Raw genomic sequence first — 23,649 nt, forward strand, 5'->3', positions numbered from 1 at the left:
TTTTTTTTTTTTTTTAAAGAGAAGCATCTCTGTATGTGGTCAAAGCTGGTCCTGCAATTACAGTGTTCCTGCTTTTACTGAGCACTGCGATGACAGGCACGTGCCACCATGTCCAGCCTCTGTACCCTTTGTTAAAGGGGGAGAACCGGCCATCAGGAGCTAGCTAGTGGCTATCTAATACTGGACCAGTTAGACATTGTTACCAAGTTGGTTTTGTGGTTAGTTAGCCCAAGTTAGTTTCCCTGCATCTGGCTGTGGGATTGAGGAAGCTGTGGACACGCCCTTAAGCTGAGATGCTCCCAGTGGCTCCCTGGGGAACATTCCCATTAACACTCCCTGACCCTGAGCAGAAGACTCAGATGTCTGTCTGTCTGTCTATCAAGTGTCTAGCTGTCACGCTTGTGAGGTGACAACCAGACTCACACCAGTTTCCCCAGCACAGTGCTTCTCGTCAGGTAACAATAGAATGTCCTCAGAGCTTTGGTCGAGTGGCAGCAGGGACGTGGACATAGCTGGGGTGGCCAGAGCACAGGTGAGGGTGGCTTCAAGCTGCAGGGGCTGTATGAAAGGTGCCTCAGTTTACCCAACCAGAAAGAACTCGGTGAAGCTGCCAGCAGAGTGGATTCTCAGGTCATCAAAGCTCTTTGCAGAGGCAGGGATGGTGCTAAGGCAGGGTCACCGAGTCTCCACATGGACATTGGCAGGATCGAAGGTCACAGTAGCAGGCTGCTGGCTGCCATTGCTGTTGGGGTCCAGGGCAGGAGGGACAGGTGGCTTTGGGCTCTTGGGTTCCAGCTCCCGCCTGGTCCTCATTCTCCTGCAACAAATGAGATGGTGAAGAATGGGCTCTGTGACGGTGGCTCATCATGAGGTCACACTGTTCAGTCGCCACCACTGTTAAAATTGGGAAAGTCCGTCAACATCAGCCTGGCTCACTGTGGGACAGTCTGTTTAAATTAAACTGCTAAACTTCTATCTGTCCCTGACAGTGAATGGAATCCGAGCATGGCCACACTCAAGGCTAAGGGAAGCCATTCAAGGTTTGTAGCCTGAGTCTGCATGCTAAATATTTTGCTAGGAATATTTCAGAGCATCTTACTGTAATTGAGAAGAGAACTGACTTAAAATGTCTACAATCCCAGGACTTTTAAGGCTGAGGCAGGAACATTTGAGGCCAGCCTGGGCTACCTAGGAAAACACTATCTCAAACAAATTGGCAAACTGCATATTCTATCTTCATTCTATATACCATAAATACCATTCAGTAGTTAACAATAGTGAGTTCTCGTGGTGACACACGCCTTTAATCCCAGTACTCGGGAGGCAGAGGCAGGTGGATTTTTGAGTTTGAGGCCAGCCTGGTCTACAGAGTGAGTTCCAGGACAGCCAGGGCTACACAGAGAAACCCTGTCTCGAAAAAGCAAAACAAAACAAAAAAACCAATAGTGAGTTCTGATGTGATATTTCATCCACTGATAGATCCTAACTCCTTAGGGGACACTGGAATTCAAGGCTGCTTCCTTGTTTCCGATAGGTTCTCATGGTAGCACCCCCCAAAGGCTTTAAAAATAACACTGAATGCTACTATTGTTGTTGGCTTTGAGACAGGACCTTATGTAGCCCAGGCTGGCCTCAAGACCTTATGTAGCCCAGGCTGGCCTCAAGTTCATCCTGTACACGTCTGGTCCTCCTGCCTTTATCTTCTGAGTGCCACCATACTTGATTTAGACAGTCCTGGGAATCAAACCCAGGCCTTCACGGATGCTAGGCAAGAGCCCCTCCTCCCAAACCACACCCCTTGCCCCTGTTATTGTTACATGCTATGGTGGGAGTATTTTCTTTGAAACCGCAAGGTTTGGGTTTGAACCTCAGCTCTGGCATAGAGGTCAGGAGGGCAGGGTCACGCATGGCAAGATAGCTAACAGTCTACAGGTGGAATGGCTGAGAGGGCTGCGTATGGGGGAGGAGAACCAGAACATCCTGGGCCTCTGGTACCTGTTGTACATCTTCAGCAGGATCAGCACTAAGGTGACAATGATGATGACAACCACCACGATGGCAGCCACGATGGCTCCAGAACCTGCAGAGAAGAGGGAACCAGAAGTGGGAGAAGCTCTTAATCAGACACGTATGAGTCCCCAGAAACTGCACAAGTCCACATGGGGATCCCAGGGCTCCTATGGGCATGGTGGGCGGAGACAGGAGGACCCACAGAAGCCTTCAGGCCCCCTAGCCTGGTGTATGCTGGGGTACGGCGGGGAAAATAACAAAGAAACCTTGTTACAGGCAAGGTAGTTAGAAAGACAGGGCTGGTATTGAGGGTGTCCTCTGACCTCCGAGTGTGTGTCAGGGGGAACACTTATGCAGCATGGACACACACAAGCAAATGTGCGCGCGCATGCGCGCACACACACACACACACACACACACACTAAAAAGGGTAAATGAATTTAAATACAAAATAAGAGAGAACAGAGACAGTAAAGACAGGAGCTAACATGCAGATTGGGGGCCCCCAGTCCACCCTTGTCATGCATGGCCTAGATCTGAGTGGCTGCCTAAATCTCACAGAGTAATGGTTTGTTCTCTGGCTATTGGACTGAGTTACTGATCATTGGCCCTGATCTAATCAGATTTAGCTATTGAATTTTTAGTTTGATGGCACTATTGGGAGGTGACAGGAACTGTATGGGGGAGGGGCCTGGTAGGAGGAAGGGACACTAGGGCTCTTGAAGGTCACCTTATCGTGTTTCTCTATTTATCTCTGCCTCCCGCATCATGAGTGGGCAGCTCACCACGCTGTCTCTATCTCAGCTCAGGCCCACAGCAGAGGCGCCAGTGACGGCCTTGAACTCCTGATTCTCCCCCTCTGACTCTAAAGGGCTGGGATTTGTAGGTATGTGCCACGGTGTCTGCCTGACTCCTCCTATCAGCACAGCTCTAAACGTCTGCAGAACAGATCAGTACAACGTCCTCCCCTCTTTTTGAAGATTTATTTATTTATTTTATGTATGTGAGTACACTGTAGCTGTACAGATGGTTGTGAGCCTTCATGTGGTTGTTGGGAGTTGAATTTTTAGGACCTCTGCTCGCTCCGGCCAACCCCGCTTGCTCAGTCCCTGCTTGCTCTGGCCCAAACATTTATCTATTATTTTAAATAAGTACACTGTTGCTGTCTTCAGACACGCCAGAAGAGGACATCCGATCTCATTGCCGGTGGTTGTGAGCCACCGTGTGGTTGCTGGGAATTGAACTCAGGACTGTTGGAAGAGCAGTCAGTGCTCTTACCCGCTGAATCATCTCTCCAGCCCCCGCTTTTGATAATGTGCAATTAATGTGGGGTTTTTTTTTTTAAAAAAGATGATTTGGAAAATGCAAAAATAAGCAAAACATGGGCAAGGATGTTCATGGGCCTACCTACACATCCGTTGGTGCAGCCATGTGTGTGCATACCACAGTCTGGTAAGGTTTTAGGGACAGGCGCTGGAGAGAGAAGGCTCAGCAGTTAAGAGCACTGGTTGCTCCTACACAGGATCCAAGTTCAGTTCCCAGAACCCACACAAAGTCTTACACCCTTCTGTGACTCTAGTACCTGTAGGGTCTGACGCCCTCTTCTGGCCATTTTGGCACTACATGCTCGCAGTGCACACTCATGTAGGCAAAACACATAAAATACGAGCAAATACATCAGATAAGAGCAAATCTTTTAAAATGTCAGTCTTCTGCCTGAAACAGCTGTCCTAAGGAAATATTCTTCCAGGTGCAATTGTTAAATTGACACCTGGATTTCCAGCTGTGGGAGTGCACACCTGGCATCCCAGCACTCAAGGCAGAGGCAGAAGGATCAGGAGTCCCAGGTCAGCTTCAACTACACAGAAAGCTCAAGGCCAGTCTAACTACATGTCTCCTGTCCTAAAACAGAATAAAGCTAAATAAGGGGGCTGGAGAGATGGATCTACAGCTAAGAGTACACACTCTTCTTGCAAAGGACCCAGTTTTGGGTTCCCAGTACCTACATCATATGGCTCACAACCACCTGTAACTCCAGTTCCAGAGAGTCTGGCATACTATTGTGCACACGCACATGTGCGCATGTGCACACACACACACACACACACACACACACACACACACCAGCTAGGACAATTTCATGTGTTATCTTTTGGTCTTATCACCTCCATCTCTCCATGGTTTCAATGACTGCACTTTACCCTGATCTGGTTGTGCCATGCTTTGTTCATCAAGTTCCTACTGAGTGCGTTTGTGTTTTCGATCTTTTGCTCTTACACACAAGGCTAGTATACATGCCCTGTAGCGTACTGGGTCGGAGGCTAAGCTCAATACATTTTCAATGCCAGACTCCCATTTCAGGCTTGAGAACAACGTCCTTGTCAGAGTTTTGAAAGCCTCCAGAACCACAAATACATTCACGCTTTAAGCTTAATTTGTCACTTCAGAGGGAATTTCATATTTAGGGGGTAACTAATCCTCAAGGTTGAAAGGCTGTTTGAAAATGTTAACAAAATTATTGAATGCTAAGTGGTTTGATAAGGTAGTCTAGCCCATAACATACTTTAGGATGTTTTCAGGCACGGAGAATAGGATACGACATTACAAAACACTAACATACATGACTAGAAACACAAGGTTCAGCTGGAGATACCAGATACAAGACCAGAGAGATGGCTCAGTGGTTTATAAGCACAGGCTGCTCTTCCAGAGGTCCCAGGTTCCATTCCCAGCATCCATAGCATCTGTAACTCTAGTTCCTGGGTATCTGACGCCCTCTTCTGGCCTCCACAGGCACTACACACATAGTGCACTTACATGCTGGCAAACACTCATGCATATAAAAAGAAGCCAAATACAAAGAACACATATGGCTCTCTTCCCCATCATACAAAACTCAAAACCATAAATAACTAATCAGTATATGGGGGGGGTCCTTTGGGGAACAGGACATTGGAGTCGCTGATATCCCTCCGATTCTAGTGTCATGGTGAATGCACTTTGTTGGGGAGTTACCTCCATCTGATCAGCCTGCGGACCTGTGTCTGCAGGACGGTTTCCTGAATAATGATTGAGGTGAGAGGGCCTAGGTTGTATCAGAAGCAGGCTGAGCAGGCCACGGGAGCAGGCCACGGGAGCAGGCCATGGGAGCAGGCCACAGGAGCAGGCCACAGGAGCAGGCCACAGGAGCAGGCCAGTGATCAGCACTCTTCCCTGGTTGCTGCTTCAGCTCCTGACTTCATGTTCATACCTCAGGTCCCCGTGATGATAAACTGTAAGCCTTAAGCTAAAACAAACCCTTTCCTCCCAGAGTAGCTTTTAACCATGGTGTTCATGACAGCAACAGAGACGTAAACTAATATACAAGGTCTCATATGGCTCAAGTTGTTCTCAGACTTATTATGTAGCTGAAGATAACCTTGAACTCCCAATCTTCCTGTTCCCACATCGCCAGTGCTGGGAATAACCCAGGGCTTCATGACTGCTAGGCAACTGAACAGTGGTATTGCACGCCTTTAATCCCAGGACTCTGGAGGCAGAGGCAGGTGATCTCTGAGTTTGAGGCCAGCCTGGTCTATAGAGTTAGGTCCAGAATAGCCAGGGCTACACAGAGAAACCCTCAAAAAAAAGGGGGGGAGGGAAGAAAAAAATGGTATATGAGCAGTTTCCTTTTAATTCTGTGGTTATCATCTTCAAGGCAGAATCTCGCTCTGTATAGCCCTGTCTGGCCGTTGAACTCACAGAGATCCTCCTGCCTCTGCTTCCCCAGTGTTGGAATGAAAGGTGTGTGCTACCAAACTTAGCAAGCAGTTAACTTTTCAAGGATACCCACTTCAATCTCTTGAGAGATTCAAACTTCCATCCCTCCCTGGACGCCAGGACTTGTTGGAGACAAAGAGGAGCGGCAGCCCGTCGTGCAGTTATTCGCCATGGTGCTTGGGGTGGTTAATGTGCTGTGCGTATCTACGGGAACCAGGCCCTCCCCGGGGCTCATTTACACTCTCACCACAACCTCCTCCAGGGTCTTCATTAGGATTCTCTGTCTCACGGGTGAGGGAACTGCGGCCCAGGACAAAGCAGCCTTGCACAGGGTTGGCAAGTGACGGGACCAGGAAGCTGACCCCAGAACTGGCCCTGGCCACCTTCCCCCAAGTCCACCTTACTCTTATACAGGGCGTCCTCTCCCCTGGTCATGTTCAGCGAGAAGACGGCGTCCCCCAAAGTGGTGGCTGTGGTCATCTCGACCCTGCTGAGAACAAAGGAGAATTTGGGATTAGGCTCTTGGCCTTAGCGCCATCTTCCTTGAGATTCCTGCGCTATGAGAGCAAAGTGGCAGAAGAAGAGACTGCGCAGGCTGAGGCACAAGGGAAGAAATATGAGTCAGAGGTCCAAGTAAACCAGCCTGTGCACCCACGACACCTGCAGGAGCAGAAGTGAGGGATGCTGAAGGCCGGGACATCGGGACAAGCTGTTGGACTGCGTGCTGCTGTTGGTAATAAGTCTCAGTAGATCCGCAACGTCACCTCGCCATGATCACCTGGGAAAATGACTGCCTTTCCTACGACCAAAACAGACCAAACAGTCCCGCTGACCCTCTGCCCTGGACCTTTGGCACCCTGGACTAGTTCTGGTCTCTCTTGTGGTCAAGTGTAACACGTGTACAATGAATCCTCTTGCTGTCAGCTGAAGAATAAAAACAAAAAACAAAAAACAAAACAAACAAAAAAGCCAAAACACCTTGGATTAGTCTTACCGAGTCTGTACAAAGCCTCTTTCCCTCATTTCCTAGATGATTCTAGAATTCTCAAACACACAGTTTCTTTTGGCAGCAAGTAAAGATGAGACCCTTCCCTTCCTCCCGTCTCTTCTGACAGGGTCTCACATAGCCCAGGCAGCCTAACCTCTTAACTCCGGCTATAGCTGAGGGTGACTTTGACCTCCACCTCCCCAGTGCTGGGATCACAGATGTGTGCCGCCACCTTGCTCAGCAAGGAATTCGGAACTTGGTTTTTCTTTTTAAAATATTTTTTATTTATTTAGACTTACTTTATTTTTTTGGATATGAGTCCTTTTACTTGTCTGTCTCTCTGTCTGTCTGTCTGTCTGGTGCAGGTGGCAGTCAGAAGCAGGCATAAGACCTTTTGGGACTGAATTTACAGATGGCTGTGAGCTGCCTTGTAGAGTCTAGGAATAGAACCCAGGTCTTCTGGGAGGGCAGCCAGTGTTCGTAACCAGTTAGCCATCTCTCCAGCCTAGAAACTTGTGTTTTTGTTTTTTTTCTCCAAAGCAGTGTGAATTCAGTACACTTCTCCTAGGTCACTACTAGGAAGACAAACTCAACCCCTTAAGGTCAGGGTGGGTTGGGAGGTGCATGGTTACAAGTTTCACCACCAGGAGGGAATGCCAGGAATGCCAGGAATGCCAGGAATGCCAGGATGGACTGAGCATGCCTCAGAGCAGGCTGGTGTTCTAAATGGTTGTTTTGAACTACAGGGGTCAGGAAAAGAAGGGAAATAAGTAAAATTTCACTTCACTATTTTAGAGCCGGAGGATCTAGCTCAGTAGTAGAGCATGTGTCTGGTATGTGAAGCCCTGGGTTCTACCCCTATAGAGCTCTATCTATAGATCTATAGATCTAGATCTAGATTTAGATATAGATAAACCGATATAGATATATAGATGCATAGACATATAGATGTAGATAGATAGAGAGACAGAGACAGAGATAGAGATAGAGATAGATAGAGAGAGAGAGAGAGAGATAGCTATACAGATAGACACGTGCCAGCTTCGCTGAATTGCTGAGACAAGGAACCTGCCCTCTCCTCTTGTTCGGGCTGCCTCAGGTTTTAGCCCCCTACTCTCTCTAGACCAGTGGCTCTCAACTTTCCTAATGCTGCGACCCTTTAACACAGTTCCTCATGTTGTGGTGACCCCCCAGCCATAACATTATTCTCGGTGTTACTTCATAACTGCAGTTTGGTTACTGTTAGGAATCGTGATGTAAACATCTGATATGCAGGAGATGTGACAGGTGACGCCTGGGAAAGGGGTCGGGACCCACAGGTTGAGAACCTTGCTCTACAGTAAGCTTCTCGAGACCTTCCACCAACATTCTCCCAGCTATAATGGAAGCAGGGACAGGCATCTGCCTGAGACATGAGGGAGGCCATCTTCACTCAGTTGGCGGCTCTGATGACGACTACCATCAGACGGCTCTTGGTGGCCCAGCCCTGTTCATCTATAGGACAGGCTCTCCCTTCATTTTCTCTGCCCCACTGCGAGTTCAGGGTCCTGACTCCCATCTCGTGATTTTTCAGGGCCTCCCATGGCTCAGCTCCCCCTCCAGGAAACGTACAGGGCTCTACAGACTTCCCCTGTCTTCTGTCCTGGATTCCGGTCACCTGGTTGCCTTAGACGGGCTGGGGTGGGCCACCTGCTCCCCAGTAGGAAGAACATAGCCGCAAGCCAGCCACCCTTCCCTGAAGACTCCCACCCAGACAGCGTTGGCAAGGTTGTTCTCTCTTGTCCCACAGCCTCTGTGAGTTAGAAAGCACAGCTAGTGTCCCTGCCTTGTCTTTGCACACGCCCTGTCACCCCTTGAAGATACAGCCATGTCTGGTTCTTCTTTAGCTCTACCTACCAGATACAGCATCATCTCCCCTTTGCCAGTGGGAGGACTGCAGCAAAGAACAGAATTACTCCCAGCTTCTGCTTGTCTGCAAAACCAAGGGCCTGGCCCCAAGGGAGCTGAGGGCTAGGAGTAAGCTGTGAACACTACTCTTTGTTTTTTTGAGACGGCAGTACATGTATTCCAGGTCGGCTTTGAATCCACTACATAGCTAATGATGAGCCTGAATTGACCCTCTGGCCTCCACGTCTCTAGCGCTGCTGGGATTACCGGTGTGTTCATTGAACCTAGGGCTTCACGCTTGCTAGGCAAGCACTCGGCCCACTGAGCGACATCTCAAGTCTGGAAAGGATTGTTATTAGGAGTTCAATGACCTGGGCATAGTGATAATGCCTGTAATCCCAGCGCCGCAGAGATGCAGGCAGAATGGTCAGGATTTCAAGGTTATCCTCAGCGCCAAACAGAATTGAAGCTAAGCCCAGGATAAGTGAGATACGGTCTCTAAAGAAATAAACAAATAGGGCTGGTGAGATGGCTCAGTGAGCAAGAGCACCCGACTGCTCTTCCGAAGGTCCAGAGTTCAAATCCCAGCAACCACATGGTGGCTCACAACCATCCGTAACAAGATCTGANGCCCTCTTCTGGAGTGTCTGAAGACAGCTACAGTGTACTTACATATAGTAAATAAACAAATCTTTTAAAAAAAAGAAATAAACAAATAAATAGGCTAAGGGTGAGAAATCAGGATGGAGGGCTCCCTGCTCGGCTCTTGCGGACAGACCCCTGCCTTTGCCGCCACAGCGAGGCAGAGGTGCTCAGATGCACTTGCCCAAACCTTCTGTCTATCTCCACTGCTCTCAGGACAAGATGCCACAGAAAACAGGGTTTCCTTTCCCACGGCTTCCCATCAGGACCCGAGACTCAGAGCTACGAAGCTCACTCTTATGTTCAGTTATCCCAAAAGCTGTAGAGCAGCCCTGTGGAGCTGACTTTGCCAACTGCAATGCCTGCCCGCATTCTGCCCACCTGCCCTAAGATGCACCTGGTGGGAGCAGTGACCAGTCGCTGCAGTAACACACAGATGCACACATACACACACGTGCATACACATGCCCACTCCCATCCACTCCCCGATTCACACAAACATGCACACATGTGTACTTATGCACACATACAAACACATAGCCACACATACATACACCCTCATACCCACTCCCACCCACTCCCCTATAAATACACTCACACATGTACATATGAACATATAAACACATACACATATATATACACACCCTCATCTACTCCCACCCACTCCCCTATAAATACACACACACGTACATATGCACATATAAACACATACACATACATATACACACCCTCATCTACTCACACAAATACACACACATGCATATATGCACATATAAACACATATACACGCATACATATGCCCTCATACCCCCTCACATCATTACAGATTCATTCAAGCATACATATATGTATACACATAGATACACACATGTATAAGCACACTGACCAGTGAGCAGCCTCCCAAGGACACAGGACACAGGCTCCTCCTCGGGTCTGTCTGGGTTCACCTCCTGGGTGCTGGGTTCCAGGTGCGGGTGGCAGCCAGTCACTCCTCCTTCAAGAAGAACACTGAGCAACCCCAGAGCCGATCTTGCCTCATGCCGGCAGCAACAGCTCTCAATGGCATCTCTGTTCCTGCCACATCAGAGAAGGTGGGAGGAGGGCGGTAAACACTGATGGCTATGGGTATGGATGTTTTCATGTGTGGGGGCCCTGGCAACTGTAGTTCACCAAGCCAGACCCAAGGCAGGGGACCAAGTGACTGTGTGTGCCCATGGCCATGGGACGTCGGGATACTCTAGGGAGGGCAAGGCCGGCCTTTTCTAAACCAAAGCTAATTTCACAATCACAGTAATGAGCATGGCTCTTGGCTTCCCAGACAGGATCCCATTCCACCCTCATCTTCATTCTGGAGGAGTGGGTGCAGCCACAGTGCCCATTGTACAGAGGAGGCATCTGAGGGGCAGAGTGGACAGGAACCCCACCTAATGTAGCTCTTAGCCAAAGCTATACCAGGCCATAGGCTGGGTTCTGGGATGCCCAGTCGGTCTCCATGAATCCCCTGCCCCCTTAGACTGCTTCCCAGAGAACACACACAGAAGAGATGGCCTTCGTGAGTATTGAGATCGACAGAGACCCAAGAGGGCTAAGGAAGGTTCCACTCATAGAGCCAGAATGCTTACCCCAGCTTTGACCCCAGCTCCTAGGGAGCCAGCCCTTGACCGCACTCTGACACACCTCAGCCTAACTTTACTCAAGCCAGCGTCTCCACAAGAGCCAGTTGTTCCCTCTGCTGGTTAACTGGTCCTGTGTGGGGGCTGGGCTGGGAAGTGGCGGAGGTCATGACCCTTTGTGCTGACATCTTCCCTTTGACTCCCCCTGGGGTCAAGTGTAAGAAGTGTCATCAGGAGGATAAATGCTGCCCCCCACCAACACCTCAATACAACATCTCCGCCCTTGTCCTCCGCCGTGCGCTTCCAAGCTTCTCCCTGGAGAAGACAAGAAAACTAAATGCCCAGCAGACAAACTCACAAAGACCCAACCGCAACCCAGTTACAGTAAAGCCACTGGGCTTCCATGGGGGCAGAGCCCGGAAGGTAACACTCTTGCCTAACACATAAGAAGCAGCCTCAGGCTCAGTCCTCAACACTGTATAAACGGTGTGCACACCTGAAACATGCAAGGGTCAAATATTAAAGGTCATCACTGGCACACATCAAGCATGAGTTCGGCCTGTTGAGACCCTTGTCTCAATAATTCAAATAAATAAGTAAATAGGCCGGGCGTGGTGGCACACGCCTTTAATCCCAGCACTCGGGAGGCAGAGGCAGGCGGATTTCTAAGTTCGAGGCCAGCCTGGTCTACAGAGTGAGTTCCAGGACAGCCAGGGCTATGCAGAGAAACCCTGTCTCGAAAAACCAAAAAAATAAATAAATAAATAAAATATAAATAAATAAATAAATAAGTAAATAAATAAATACATGAAATCGGGGTGTTTGCTGCCAAACCTGATGATCCGAGTTCAACCCCCACATGATTTATGAAGAGGGAGGATGTGTACAAGTTGTCCTTTAAGCTCTACCCATGCATCATCAGACATACACACGAAATAAATAAGTAATGAAAAAACTTAAATGAGATTAAAGAAAGTTCCAACTTTCTGAAACACTGGAGCTCTTTAGAGCTACAGACAATGACGTTCACTTTGTTGTTACCCCATCCCACCCCCCCATCCCGCTGCTGGCCCTACTCCCTTTTGCCATCTTTTCCACAAACCAACCCTGTCAGGTTCAGGATCTCTGCTCTGTGTGAAACCTCATGGATTCCCTACTGCGGAGAGCAGCGTGGCAATTCTACCTCTGTCCAGTAGGTGGCGGTGGCAGTTAGCTGTAGGTCGGTAACTAGCGTGCAGAACCCAAGAGTCTTAAGGATTTTTTTCTACCCTGGAAAAGAGCAATTCTGTGGTCCCTGAAAACGTTCTTCTGGGTTAAATATCTTCCATTTCAGCATTCCTTAAAGTGGGCTATAGGGAGCCTGAGATATTTATAATGGCTTTTCTTTTCTTTTCGGAATCACAGACTTGTGAATCTATGGCTGTCCTGGAACTTTTTACAAAGAGCGGACTGGCTTCAAATTCCCAATCATCAAAGGGCTGTGCCCTCATGCCAGGCTCAGAATTACTTTTTTATTTTTGTCCCCGATCCCTGCCTGAATTCTGTCATTACAATCTGGGCTCCTCACCCACTGTCTTTCACAGTTCCTGTTTGGACCTGTTCCAGTAGAGCTTTTCCACTGGTCTTGTGGGGATTAGATTAGATGGGAACTGTAGCTGGGTGTGGTGGCACACACACCCAAGAACCCCAACACTCAGGAGGATCGTGAGTTGGAGGCCAGCCTGGAGTTAGAAGGCTATGTCTAACAACAACAACCCCAGGCAGTAGTGTCTGGGGTATAGCTCACTGGTACAGTGCTTCCCTGGCCTGGGGTCATGCCCTGGGTGTAGTGGTACACGTGTACCCTAACACTCTCAGACATAGAGCTATAGGCAGGAGAATCAGGAGAAAAGGGCACGCGTACCTGGGGTGAGATGTCTGCCTGAAAGGGGTAGGGCGAGAAGATTCTGCCAGCTAAGGACACTCCCCACTCTGGACAGACAGGTGACAGGTGACAGGTGACAGGTGATCGGCTGCTGGAGTTTGGTAGATGAGCTACAGTGGAATCCAAGCTCCCCGCCAAGGCCAAGGGAGAGATTTCACTTCAACACCCGTCCCCCCATTGCTTCCACATCCTCCGTGAGAAGCCCAGGAGGCAGCGTGGAGCAGGGTACAGCAACAGCCAAGAGAGGCATAAAATAACTCGCCCGTGACCCACCAGTAATGACCAGGCTTGTTGAGAACCCCCACCCCGTTTCTTTTAGTGCCCCGCTGCCGTGGCAGTACTGTTCCCATGAAGCAAGAGAACTCAGGGTTACTTAGTCACGTACTGAAAGCAAGATGCAGGAGAGACAGCTCAGCAGGTAACAGTGCTCAGAGCACAAGCCTGACGACCCCAGTTCGATCCCCAGGACCCAGAGTGCAAAGGCAGAACCGACTCCCCAAAGTCATTCACTCTCCCTTCCCCCCACTACTCTCTCTCTCTCTCTCATATGCACACACACATGTACCCAACACCCACACATGCACACACACACATCATATATACACATAATAATAATGTTTCCCCCCACCCCACAGTCACATATAAGTGTGCATGTGGAGGACAGAGGTTAACTTGGGTGTCATTCCTCAAGTGCCAACCAAGGGTTTGCAGGCTGGCCTGAAGTCCATCATGTACTGGCTAGGTAGAGAGCCCCAGGGATCCTTCTGTCTGCCTTCCCAGCTCCTGAATGAAAGGCACTGCCTGCTCCCCAGCTTTTTATGTGGGTGCTAGGGGGTGTGTGTCAAACTCTGGTCCTCACGCTTGTGCGGCAAGCATGTCATTGACTGAGCCATCTCTCCAGTGCCCCCTCCCATTGTTTTTAGATGTATTGATTTTATCGTAGTGTGTGAGAGTTTTGACTGTGTTTATGCACCACATGCTACCTGGTGCCCACAGAGGTCAGAAGAAGGTGTCAGATCTCCTAGAATTGGAGTTAGAGATGGTTGGGAGCCACCGTGTAGAGGCTGTAATTGACCCTGGGTCCTCTGAAGGAGAAACCAGAGAGCTCTTAACCACTCAGCCATCTCTTCAGCCTGTTTTTTGTCTGTCTTAAGAAATAAGGCCTGTTAGAAATGGGAAAGCAGAGCCGGGCGTGGTGGCGCACGCCTTTAATCCCAGCACTTGGGAGGCAGAGGCAGGCGAATTTCTAAGTTCGAGGCCAGCCTGGTCTACAAACTGAGTTCCAGGACAGCCAGGACTACACAGAGAAACCCTGTCTCGAAAAAAAAAAAGAAAAAAAAAAAAGAAATGGGAAAGCAGGGCTGGAGAGATGGCTCAGCGGTTAAGAGCACTGACTGCTCTTCCAGAGGTCCTGAGTTCAAATCCCAGCAACCAATGGTGACTCACAACCATCTGTAATGAGATCTGATGCCCTCTTCTGGTGTGTCTGAAGACAGCTACTGTATACTCACATATAATAAATAAATCTTTTTAGAGAAAAATAGGAGACCACTATAATAATCCCAGTAACTCTACAGTTTGAACTGCTACAAGTTAGAGTTCAGCCTGATCTTACTGTGTAACTCCACCCCTATCTCAGTTTCCCAAGGGCTGGGGTCACAGAGCCGCGCACTGTGTGTGACATTGTCTGGATTTGGGTTCCTGCCTCTCCTTCTGCCATTCCTGAGGACGTGGCAGGCTCCAAGTGCTTACCATGCATGACTTACATTGAGAAAAGCTCGCTGGGGTAGGGGTTCTCAACCCGTGGGTCCAGATCCCTTTGGGGGACGTCTCATATCAGATATCCTGCCCATCAGATAGTTATACCACGATTCATAACCATAGCAAATTACAGTTAAGAAGTAGCAATGAAGTCATCTTGGGGTTGGGGTCAGTATAACATGAAGAACTCTCTATAAAAGGGTCGCATCATAGGCAGACTGAGACTCACTGCTCAATGGAGACAGGGTGTCCCAGGAACCCAATGCTCCTTTCAGGGAGCCCATATCTCCTGATCTCACGGCTACAACTGATCATGGGGGCATGGTGGAGACCCTGATAGCTGGAATGTTGGCCCGAGAGGGAGGGATCCTGGATTTAAATCTTACCTTTGTTGCTCATTGGCTGTGGGACCGTTCCAAAGTCACTTGTTCTGTCTAGAGTGCAGTTTTCTGTCCTGTGGAATGGCTAGTGGGGACCCAGTGACCTTCCTCTCAGCTGCTCACTACCTTAAGACGTTGGGCTTCCTGAGTGGTACAGGGCGTGGCCCCTCACCCTTCCCACACTGGCTTGCCTCACACAGTCTCCATTCCAGAGAAAGCACACCCCCTGTTTCCTGCCCAAGTCAGGACCTGGCAGGGCTGGGTTGCAGCGAGGGCTGCAGAGAGACCAATCCCAGCTTCTAAACCTGCCCGTGGTGAGTGCTGGACGGCTGCCAGTCACAATAGGCCTCAAGGTACAGAGGGGCATTTGTCCGGGGACCCAGAGCCTCATGTAAACCTGCGCTCTTGCCTTGGCAAGCCACCTCCTTCTCTCCACAGCCTCTTGGGCTGCAGTAGCAGCTCCTGCTTGGCTGTGAGGGAGGATGGGCACGCTGTGCGGATTCCTCTGTGGGGGCTGGAAGCTTCGGGAAGAAAGCGGGGGGGGGGGGGGAAGAGAGGCAGACCATCATTTGTGCAGGGTCACAGAGAGGGTAGAAGGAAGGCACAGTGGAAGACAGGAAATGCTCTGAACAGGGGCAGGGATGGTCAAGAGGGCCAGGGACCGGATCTGGACTCCCTCAGTGACTAGACAAGAAACTGTGGGTACAGAACTCCCTTCTCTTCTGGCCTTGGTTTCCTCTGTAAAATGGGGTGAGTGTCTCCACCTCAGGTTGAGAGGACTCCATCAAATAAAGTCATTAGGGAATACCCAGTGAGATATAGTAACGATGACAGTTTGGACCCAGATGGGCTTGGATCTTAATGCTACCTGTGGTGGTGGGGGGCGCAATTCAACTGTCAGTGTTTACCTACAAGGCTGTAGATCGATCCCCATCACAGCATAGACTGGGCATGGTGGTGCACACCTGTAATCCCAGCACCCAGAGGGTGAAGTATAAGGGGCAGGAGTTCAAGGAGTTCAACAAAAGAGAGTATTAGTTCCTTGCTTGCTGCTGTAACAAAATTCTTAACAAAGTCAATGTAAGGAAGGGCTTATTTGGCTCAAGGTTTGAGGAAGGGCTTATTACCAATGGCTCATGGCCCTGTTGAGGGTACAACAGTCATGGAGGGGAAGGACTGGTGTAAAGAGGTGGCTAGTCACATGTCTGGGGTGAGGAAGGAGAAGGTCAGGAGTCGATTGCACGGTGGTAGCTGCTGGCACTCAGTGGTGGTGGTAGAATTTCAGATGGGCCTGCTCATTTTACTTATCCTAATTTAGGGATATCCTCACAGACAGGCCCAGAAACCTGCTTCTTGTGGGATTCTACAGCCTGTGGAGTTGACAGTTAATATTTCTCACCACACCTCTAAGGACTTTTTATTTTTTATTTTTTTATAACATGGGGGCCACATTTTCTTCCACCTTAAAAAGTGCCGCCCAATTTCTTTTTTCCTTGTTGAGACAGTCTTTGTCCTTTTTTTTTTTTTTTTTCCCCAGAGCTGAGGACCGAACCCAGGGACTTGAGCTTGCTAGGCAAGTGCTCTACCACTGAGCTAAATCCCCAACCCCTTGTTGAGACAGTCTTATGTCATAGGCCAGGTGAGCCTGAAATTCACGATCCTCCAACCCCAGCCTCCTACATTCTGAAATTCCAAGAGGGAGTCCCCACAACTGTCCATTCCCCAACCGTGATTTGATTTGATTTGATTTGATTTGATTTGATTTGGTTGGTTGGTTTGGGAGACCAGAACTCACTCTGTAGACCAGGCTGGCTTTGAACTTAGGGATCTGCAACCCTGAGTATTGGGACTAAAGGCATGTGCCACCACCATCCCAGCTTCCCTATCTTTGACTTTAAAAAAAAGCTATAATTTCACTGAAGCTATAATTTCAAAATATTGTGGGGCTCCCTACAGTACCTGATGGCTCTCACATGGGTTCAGGATTTTCTAGATGTCCGTCTGTCTGGGCATCCTGTCCCATATCTGCTGGACCCCGTGTCTTGACTTCTGAGGATCCTCTACAGAGCTCAGAGTCCTGGGTCCTGATGCCTCACTCTCTGTAGAGCTGAGCTCAGGGCCTTGGTTTGTGAAAAATGTCCTCTTTTCTGCGTGGCACATATTCTGGTCCCAGAGGCTGCATAGAGGCTGATGGGGTTCCAAGAACTTCAGTCGTGGGCGGGGCCTCCTGCTGAGGCTGGGGCCTCCAATCAAGAGCCATGGTGAGCGCTCATAATGGCTCTAGGCCTGAGGTCTCACACTCTGATCTGTCTGAAGCCCCATCACATCCCCTCCACCTCACACCCAAGGACCCTTAGATTCCGAGACGCTAACTCACCGTGGTCGCAAGTATCAGGGCAGGACCCAGACACCTTGTGCTTCCCAGAGCCCCGCCTCACTGCCTCCCTCAGCAGGCTGGAGGGACTATGGAAGACACTCTGAGGTGCGCAGAGACCAGACAAATGTATTGGGCACAGAAGAGGCTGGGTAGATGCCCTGGCTGTGCCAGGGTACTGAACAGGGGAGGTACCCTGTCACTGCACATTTCTGGGAACTGTGTGGCCCCAGCTGGCTCTGAGTGTCAGGGAACCCTGGCTAGGAGGGGCTGTTGCTAAACAGGCTAACAGGGACTTCATTTCCTTACCAAGAAGTCCAGAATCGCATATGTTTACCACAGAGCAGAGCGCTACAGAACTATGGTACGGACTCTGTCCATTCAGGTGCCTTTAAGTAGCTACGAGGGAAAAGCTCAGAGTCTTAGAGGAGAGAGGTGAAGGCAGGAGGCCCTGGGTCCAAAGCTTATGTTGGGGGTTTATTGGTGGTATTTACTCTACAGAGATTCGTAAGGCAGAGAGAGGAAGAGAGATCTGGCTGGGCTCAACTGTGGGAGTGCAGACTGGGTGGGGGACGGGGGGGGGGGCTGCCTGGTCTGGGATTCTAGACTATACAAAAAGAGTTCTGCTTCCTGACTCTGGATGCAGGTGACCAGCCACTTCCACACCCTACTACCATGCCTCCCACATAGCAGATGGACTGTGTGCCCTTGAACCATAAGCCAAAATAAGCCCTTTCTCCCTAAAGTTTGTTTGTTTGTTTAAAATAAACCTACTTATTTATATGAGTATACTGTCCTACCTTCAGACACATCAGAAGAGGGCATCAGATCCCATTACAGATGGTTGTGAGCCACCATGTGGTTGCTGGGAATTGAACTCAGAACCTCTGGGAGAGCAGTCGGTGGCTACTGAGCCATCTCCCCAGCCCCCCACAAAGTTGCTTTTTATCAGGGTGCTTTATCATAGCAGCGGGACAGTAGCCGAGACAGCGTGGGTGGGTTTGTCGTCAGGGTAAAGTGAAATGTGTACAAAAAGCCCTCAGCTGGTACAGAGCGGACAGATTCGCTTCCTTCCTGAACCTGCTGGAAGGTCTCCACGCTTGTCCAGCTTACAGTCCAATCCAGATAAAATCAGAGTCAGTCTCAGCTATACTGTGAATCTGAGACCTTGTCTCAAAAAAAAAAAAAAAAAAAAAAAAATCCAGGCTCCAGGGGCTGGCAAAATGGCCTCGTGGGTAAGGACACTTCCCTATAAGCCGTACCAGCTCCCCACAGGTGTGCCATGGCGTACGGACCCNCTCAGCTATACTGTGAATCTGAGACCTTGTCTCAAAAACAAAAAAAAAAAAAATCAGGCTCCAGGGGCTGGCAAAATGGCCTCGTGGGTAAGGACACTTCCCTATAAGCCGTACCAGCTCCCCACAGGTGTGCCATGGCGTACGGACCCCCCAAAATAAATAACTGTAATAAAACATTAAAAACAAAACAGCATCCAAAAGGTCTCGGTGGGGAGTCACAATGCAACAGTCACACCGATGGCACTAAACGAGATGGGAAAGGGACAGAGAGGGAGGAGGGCAGGGGTGAGGAGGGATGGGATGATGGAGACCCATAAGAGGGGTGGGGAAGAGATGGGGAGGGGAGAGTGGCTAAATGTATCATAAATAAGTGTGAAACTGTCAAGGAACTAACTTAATCAAAGGAAACCGGGGAATTCTGTACTGGGAAGACGGCCCAGCCAGTGAGGTGCTCGCCTGAGTTCACACCCTAGAACCTGGGTAAAAGCCATGCCCGGTGCTGGCCTTGCTCTCAGCGCTGGGGAAACGGAGAGAGAAGAATTTCTGGACCTCACTTGCCTGACAGGCCTAGCCTAACGGATGAGCTCCGGGGCAATGAAGGGTGCGTGGTGGTGTGTGCCCGTAATCCTACCACCCAGGAGGCAGAGATCAGAGGGTCGCAAGTTCAAGGTCACCCACTGCTACAGGGCCAGGCTTAGCTACCTGAGACCTCCTCTCAAACAATCCAAACCAAACAAATGAACAGAAATAACAACAACAGGGAGTGAGTGGGCTGGAGGAGAAAAAACTCACAGAGGTCCTGAGTTCAATTCCCAGCAACCACATGGTGGCTCACAACCATCTGTAATGGGATCTGATGCCCTCTTCTGGTTTGTCTGAAGACAGCGACAGTGTACTCAAATACATAAAATAAATAAATAAATCTTTAAAAAAAAGAAATAATAATAACAAAAACAAACAAACAAACAAAGCAAGGGCTTTGGTGACCCTGGAGACCTTGGCAGGCAGGGTTAGCACTGGCACAGCTGAGCTTCAGTCTCCCTGGATGGAGCCTAGCCATAGCGTGCCCTTAGCTTAACAGTTCCTGTGGCCTGCCATTCCTGACAGATGGCTTAGGCTGCCAGGCTCCCAGGTGGGCCCATTCTCAATGGTCATGGAACACCCTGACATGCCAATATTTAGAAGAAGCCCTGATCACCATAGGACCTCGAGTTCAAGGCTGGCCTGGGCTGGGTTGTGAGACCCTGTCTCAAATCAAAGAAAACAAAGATCTGTGCAGGTAGCTCAGTTGGCAGAGTCAGGCGTGGTGGTGCACCCACCCCAGCACCCTGGAGGCAGAGGCATGAGGTTCAAGGCCCTGTCTCAAACAAAACTAAATGCTGGGCGAGGTGGCGCGCGCCTTTAATCCCAGCACTCAGGAGGCAGAGGCAGGCGGATTTCTGAGTTCGAGGCCAGCCTGGTCTACAAAGTGAGTTTCAGGACAGCCAGGGCTATACAGAGAAACCCTGTCTCGAAAAACCAACCAACCAAACAAACAAACAAAACAAACAAACACTAACCAGCCTGCTCTCTGGAGTGCCGATCACCCTCTACCCTGCCCCCCACAGGGTTTGTTTCTTCTCCTAGTTAACTATTTCCTCTGAGTAGTCTCCCTGGGTCCTTATGCCCCGCCTTCTGAGACCCCCCCCCCCCACCTTCTGAGACCTCGCCTTCTGAGACCCCGCCTTCTGAGGCTTTGTTTACTTGCCGAGGAAGGTTTTTATGGTGAGTTCATGTTTGGAGGACAGTTTGGCTGGCTTTGGGGCTACAGATTGAAAGGTTCTTTTCTTTCTGATCCAAGGACAGTGCCACCTCCGCTTCCTTTATCAGGGTGATTCGCTGGCTCCTGCTCTAGCCCTGGCCTTTCACTTTTTATGTGAGTACACTGTCGCTGTGGCTGTCTTCAGACACCCAGAAGGCATCGGATCCCTTTACAGACGGTTGTGAGCCACCATGTGGTTGCTGGGATTTGAACTCAGGACCTCTGGAAGAGCAGTCAGTGCTCTTAACCTCCGAGCCATACCTGGTTGTTATTCCCCCAACAGTTTTACAATTGCTTACAGCGTCTTAGGTGTTTAGGCATCAGCAGAAATCTAGAGACGGTTAAAAGTTTGAAGAAAAAAAAGTTTTAAAAAGTTGGATGGTAGTGGCCCATGCCTTTAATCCCAGCACTCGGGAGGCAGAGGCAGGTGGATCACTGTGAGTCTGAGGCCAGCCTGGTCTACAAAGTGAGTTCCAGGACAGCCAGGGCTACACAGAGAAACCCTGTCTTAAAACAACACAACAAACAAACAAGTATGGAGGAGACTGTGTTTATGCTTCGCTATCTTACATACAGGATATGACTGTCACAGGTGTTAGTATCCGTAGGGGTCCTTGAACTCCATGGTCCTCTTTGGCTACATAACAAGTTCGAGGTGAGCCTGAGATAGATAGGCTGACAGACTCAGACCCATTCCTGGGAACACCATCTGGCTGTTCATACTTCTGAAGCCTGTTTGTGCAACTGCGGGGGGGGGGGGTCAGGGGGGGAGGGATGAATGTCCCATCCCTAGAGCGCCCGAGGCTTTCAGAAGAATCCAGCCAAAGGCGTAGACTGAAGTCTGGCCCACTGGCTGCTCACGGAATCACTGCTGATGTCTCTAGGACCAGACACTGCAGCTGGATGAGGGAGGAACAGAGAGCAATCTGCCTTTGTCCTCTGGGCATCCTTTAGGTCTGCAGCTGGAAAGAGAGCTGAGGTGTGGCTCCCAGAACGTTTGAGAGGACTGGAGGCCTTCTCGAGAAGTTCCGGGTGAAAGGTTCCACCATGCCCAGTGGTAGGAAGAATTTTAAACTTCTATGGCAGCATGCCCTAAAAATTGTCACAGCAGGTCCTAGACACAGGTTTCCCCAAAAGGGGGCACTGAGATTATTAAGTAATTGCTGCTGATCGATAAATCAGGGAGTGGTAGCTCAGAGACACGAGGTTTAAGCCAGATGCAGACACTGGGCACAGTGTGGGGTAAAGTCCCTGCTGGTCTTCCCCTCCTCTGGCACAAGCCAGCTGGGTTTCTAGACCCTCATGATTTCGCAAGGTGCCCCGTTCTAACACTGCCCACTCTGCTGCCACTGGAACCCTGGCTTGGGGTCCCATCAGCTCAGGCATGTCTGGCACACACAGGTCCTGAGAGCAGGCTCCAGACTAGCTATAGAACAAGCCTTGTCTCCGAGACAGACACACCCTCTTTTCTACTCTCAGACCGAGCTGTAAAGTTGCTGGAGAGCTTCAGACCACGGAACTTCTCCTGGTCCTGCCACCCTGCAGCCGGCTCCACCTTCCCCGGTGCCGCCCTGAGTGGGGGAGCATGGAGCCCCACTACAGGCAAGTGACTCAGCTCTGTCCCCTCCCTGACTTTCTGCCTCCTGCCTATCTACCCTCACCGTGGACCAGGAATTCATCTGAGGACAGGGCACAAAGAAACTATTCCACCAGATCTTAAAGCAAAGACGGAATCCAGATGGGCCATAGGCTGAAGGAAAGAGATGGAGAACCTGCTGGAGGTGGGGGTGGTGGGGAACCAGGGGCATGGAAGCCAGCTAGGAGAACCCATGTGCCACTGCTACTGGCTGGACAGAGAGACCTAAAGAGTGCAGCATAACATGGGGGTTTCTGCAGTACTCTGCTTGTTTGTTTTTTGAGACAAGGCACTGTGTATCCCAGAATGGCCTTGAACTTGCTACATAGCCAAAGATGACCTTAAACTATTTGTTTGCTTGTTTGTTTGTTTGTCTTTTGAAACAGGGTTTCTCTATGGAGGCCTAGCAACCCTGGAACTGGCCTTGAACTCAAAGATCTGCCTGCCTCTACCTCCGGAGTGCTGGGATTAAAGGCGTGCGCTCCTACTGCCCAGCAGACCTTAAAACTTCTGATTCTCCTGCCTTCCCTGGTTCTGCCACCCTGCCCCACATCCCAGGGCAGTGAGGCAGGGCCATCATGGCTACCTCATGCCCTGGCCTCTCTTGAATATGCCATGTCCAGCAGAGGGCTGATATCTGCGAAAAGCCACTGGCATGGGGAGAAGCTTTACTGGAGCTGGTGAGGCAGTGGTGAACCAGACACAGTTTCGGGCCCTAAGGAGCCAATCTGGTAGAAAGGAATAGCTTATGTAAAACCAAAGACACTGTTTCATTTAGATACAAGAAAGTTTCACTTAGGCACAAGAAACTGGTAAGAAGAGGCTGCCTCAAGGTGACAGCCAGCCAGGTCAAGGCAGGGACTCTGATTGGGTACCACTTCAGCTTCTTTGCTCCTTTTGCAGCTCCTCAAATCCCCCAACCCCTCTTCCAAGAAGAATCTTCCTCCCACACCCCAGGACTTCCCCATCCAGCCCCTTTGGAGGCAGGAATCGCAGTAATTTCCTTCCACCTCAAGGTACCCAGGACTGGAGTCTCCCACTATCAAGGAGCGGCTGATTCAACATACAGCTTATTGACTTTGGTAGGAGCCCGGGCCTCTTCTCCGAGTGCTGGTCTCATTGGCCTGCAGAGCTCCTGGGGCCTCTGAAGCAGCTCGCTCTCCTGGATGCCCAGTTTCTAAACCAGGGGAACTCAGGACCCGAGGGGGAGGGGAGTTCAAGGCTCCTACCTCAAGTTCAAGGCTTTTCTTCCGGGAGTCCAGGTCGCTCCTGGTGACTTCGCGGGAGCGGACAAGGAAACCACCAGTTTTCCGCATGCCAGAGATGTCGCCCCGAATGCAGCCAGCTTCGGGGTGCTTCTCGACTTGCACCCTGAACACCTCTGTGCACCGGCGTCTGCAGGCAACCGGGAGATGTTGCTGACCTTTCGGCTACCGGCTCACGCCAAGGCGCGCGCCAGGCTGGAGACCCCTAGGGCCCCGAGAGCTGTCTTCCGCGGGCTTGAGCCCCTGTGCGCTGTCCTTCCAAGCCCCCGCGTTCCGTGCCCTGCGCCCTACCTGCTCCACACCCCAGCCCC

At 50.2% G+C, this 23,649-nt stretch overlaps 1 protein-coding gene across 3 annotated transcripts; it reads right to left on the reverse strand.

Moving 5' to 3' along the window:
• Ncmap (non-compact myelin associated protein) lies at positions 1 to 23,649 on the reverse strand. Of its 3 annotated transcripts, none has more exons than XM_021201046.1 (5): positions 23,303 to 23,612; positions 10,173 to 10,360; positions 6,174 to 6,259; positions 1,996 to 2,080; positions 1 to 817 (listed from the first exon to the last, which is right to left on the reverse strand). In XM_021201046.1, exons 3-5 carry the CDS (start codon positions 6,247 to 6,249, stop codon positions 676 to 678), a joined length of 303 nt encoding a protein of 100 aa, XP_021056705.1. In that variant the 5' UTR covers positions 6,250 to 6,259; positions 10,173 to 10,360; positions 23,303 to 23,612; the 3' UTR covers positions 1 to 675. The 3 variants fall into 3 exon arrangements, with proteins under 3 accessions (XP_021056705.1, XP_021056707.1, XP_021056706.1); XM_021201048.1 differs by having other exon boundaries at positions 16 to 817; positions 6,174 to 6,256; positions 23,303 to 23,649; XM_021201047.1 differs by lacking the exon at positions 23,303 to 23,612 and adding an exon at positions 14,971 to 15,085 and having other exon boundaries at positions 16 to 817.

Source organism: Mus pahari, chromosome 6 (genome assembly GCF_900095145.1).
Source record: "Mus pahari chromosome 6, PAHARI_EIJ_v1.1, whole genome shotgun sequence".
In the NCBI taxonomy this organism is placed as follows: domain Eukaryota; kingdom Metazoa; phylum Chordata; class Mammalia; order Rodentia; family Muridae; genus Mus; species Mus pahari.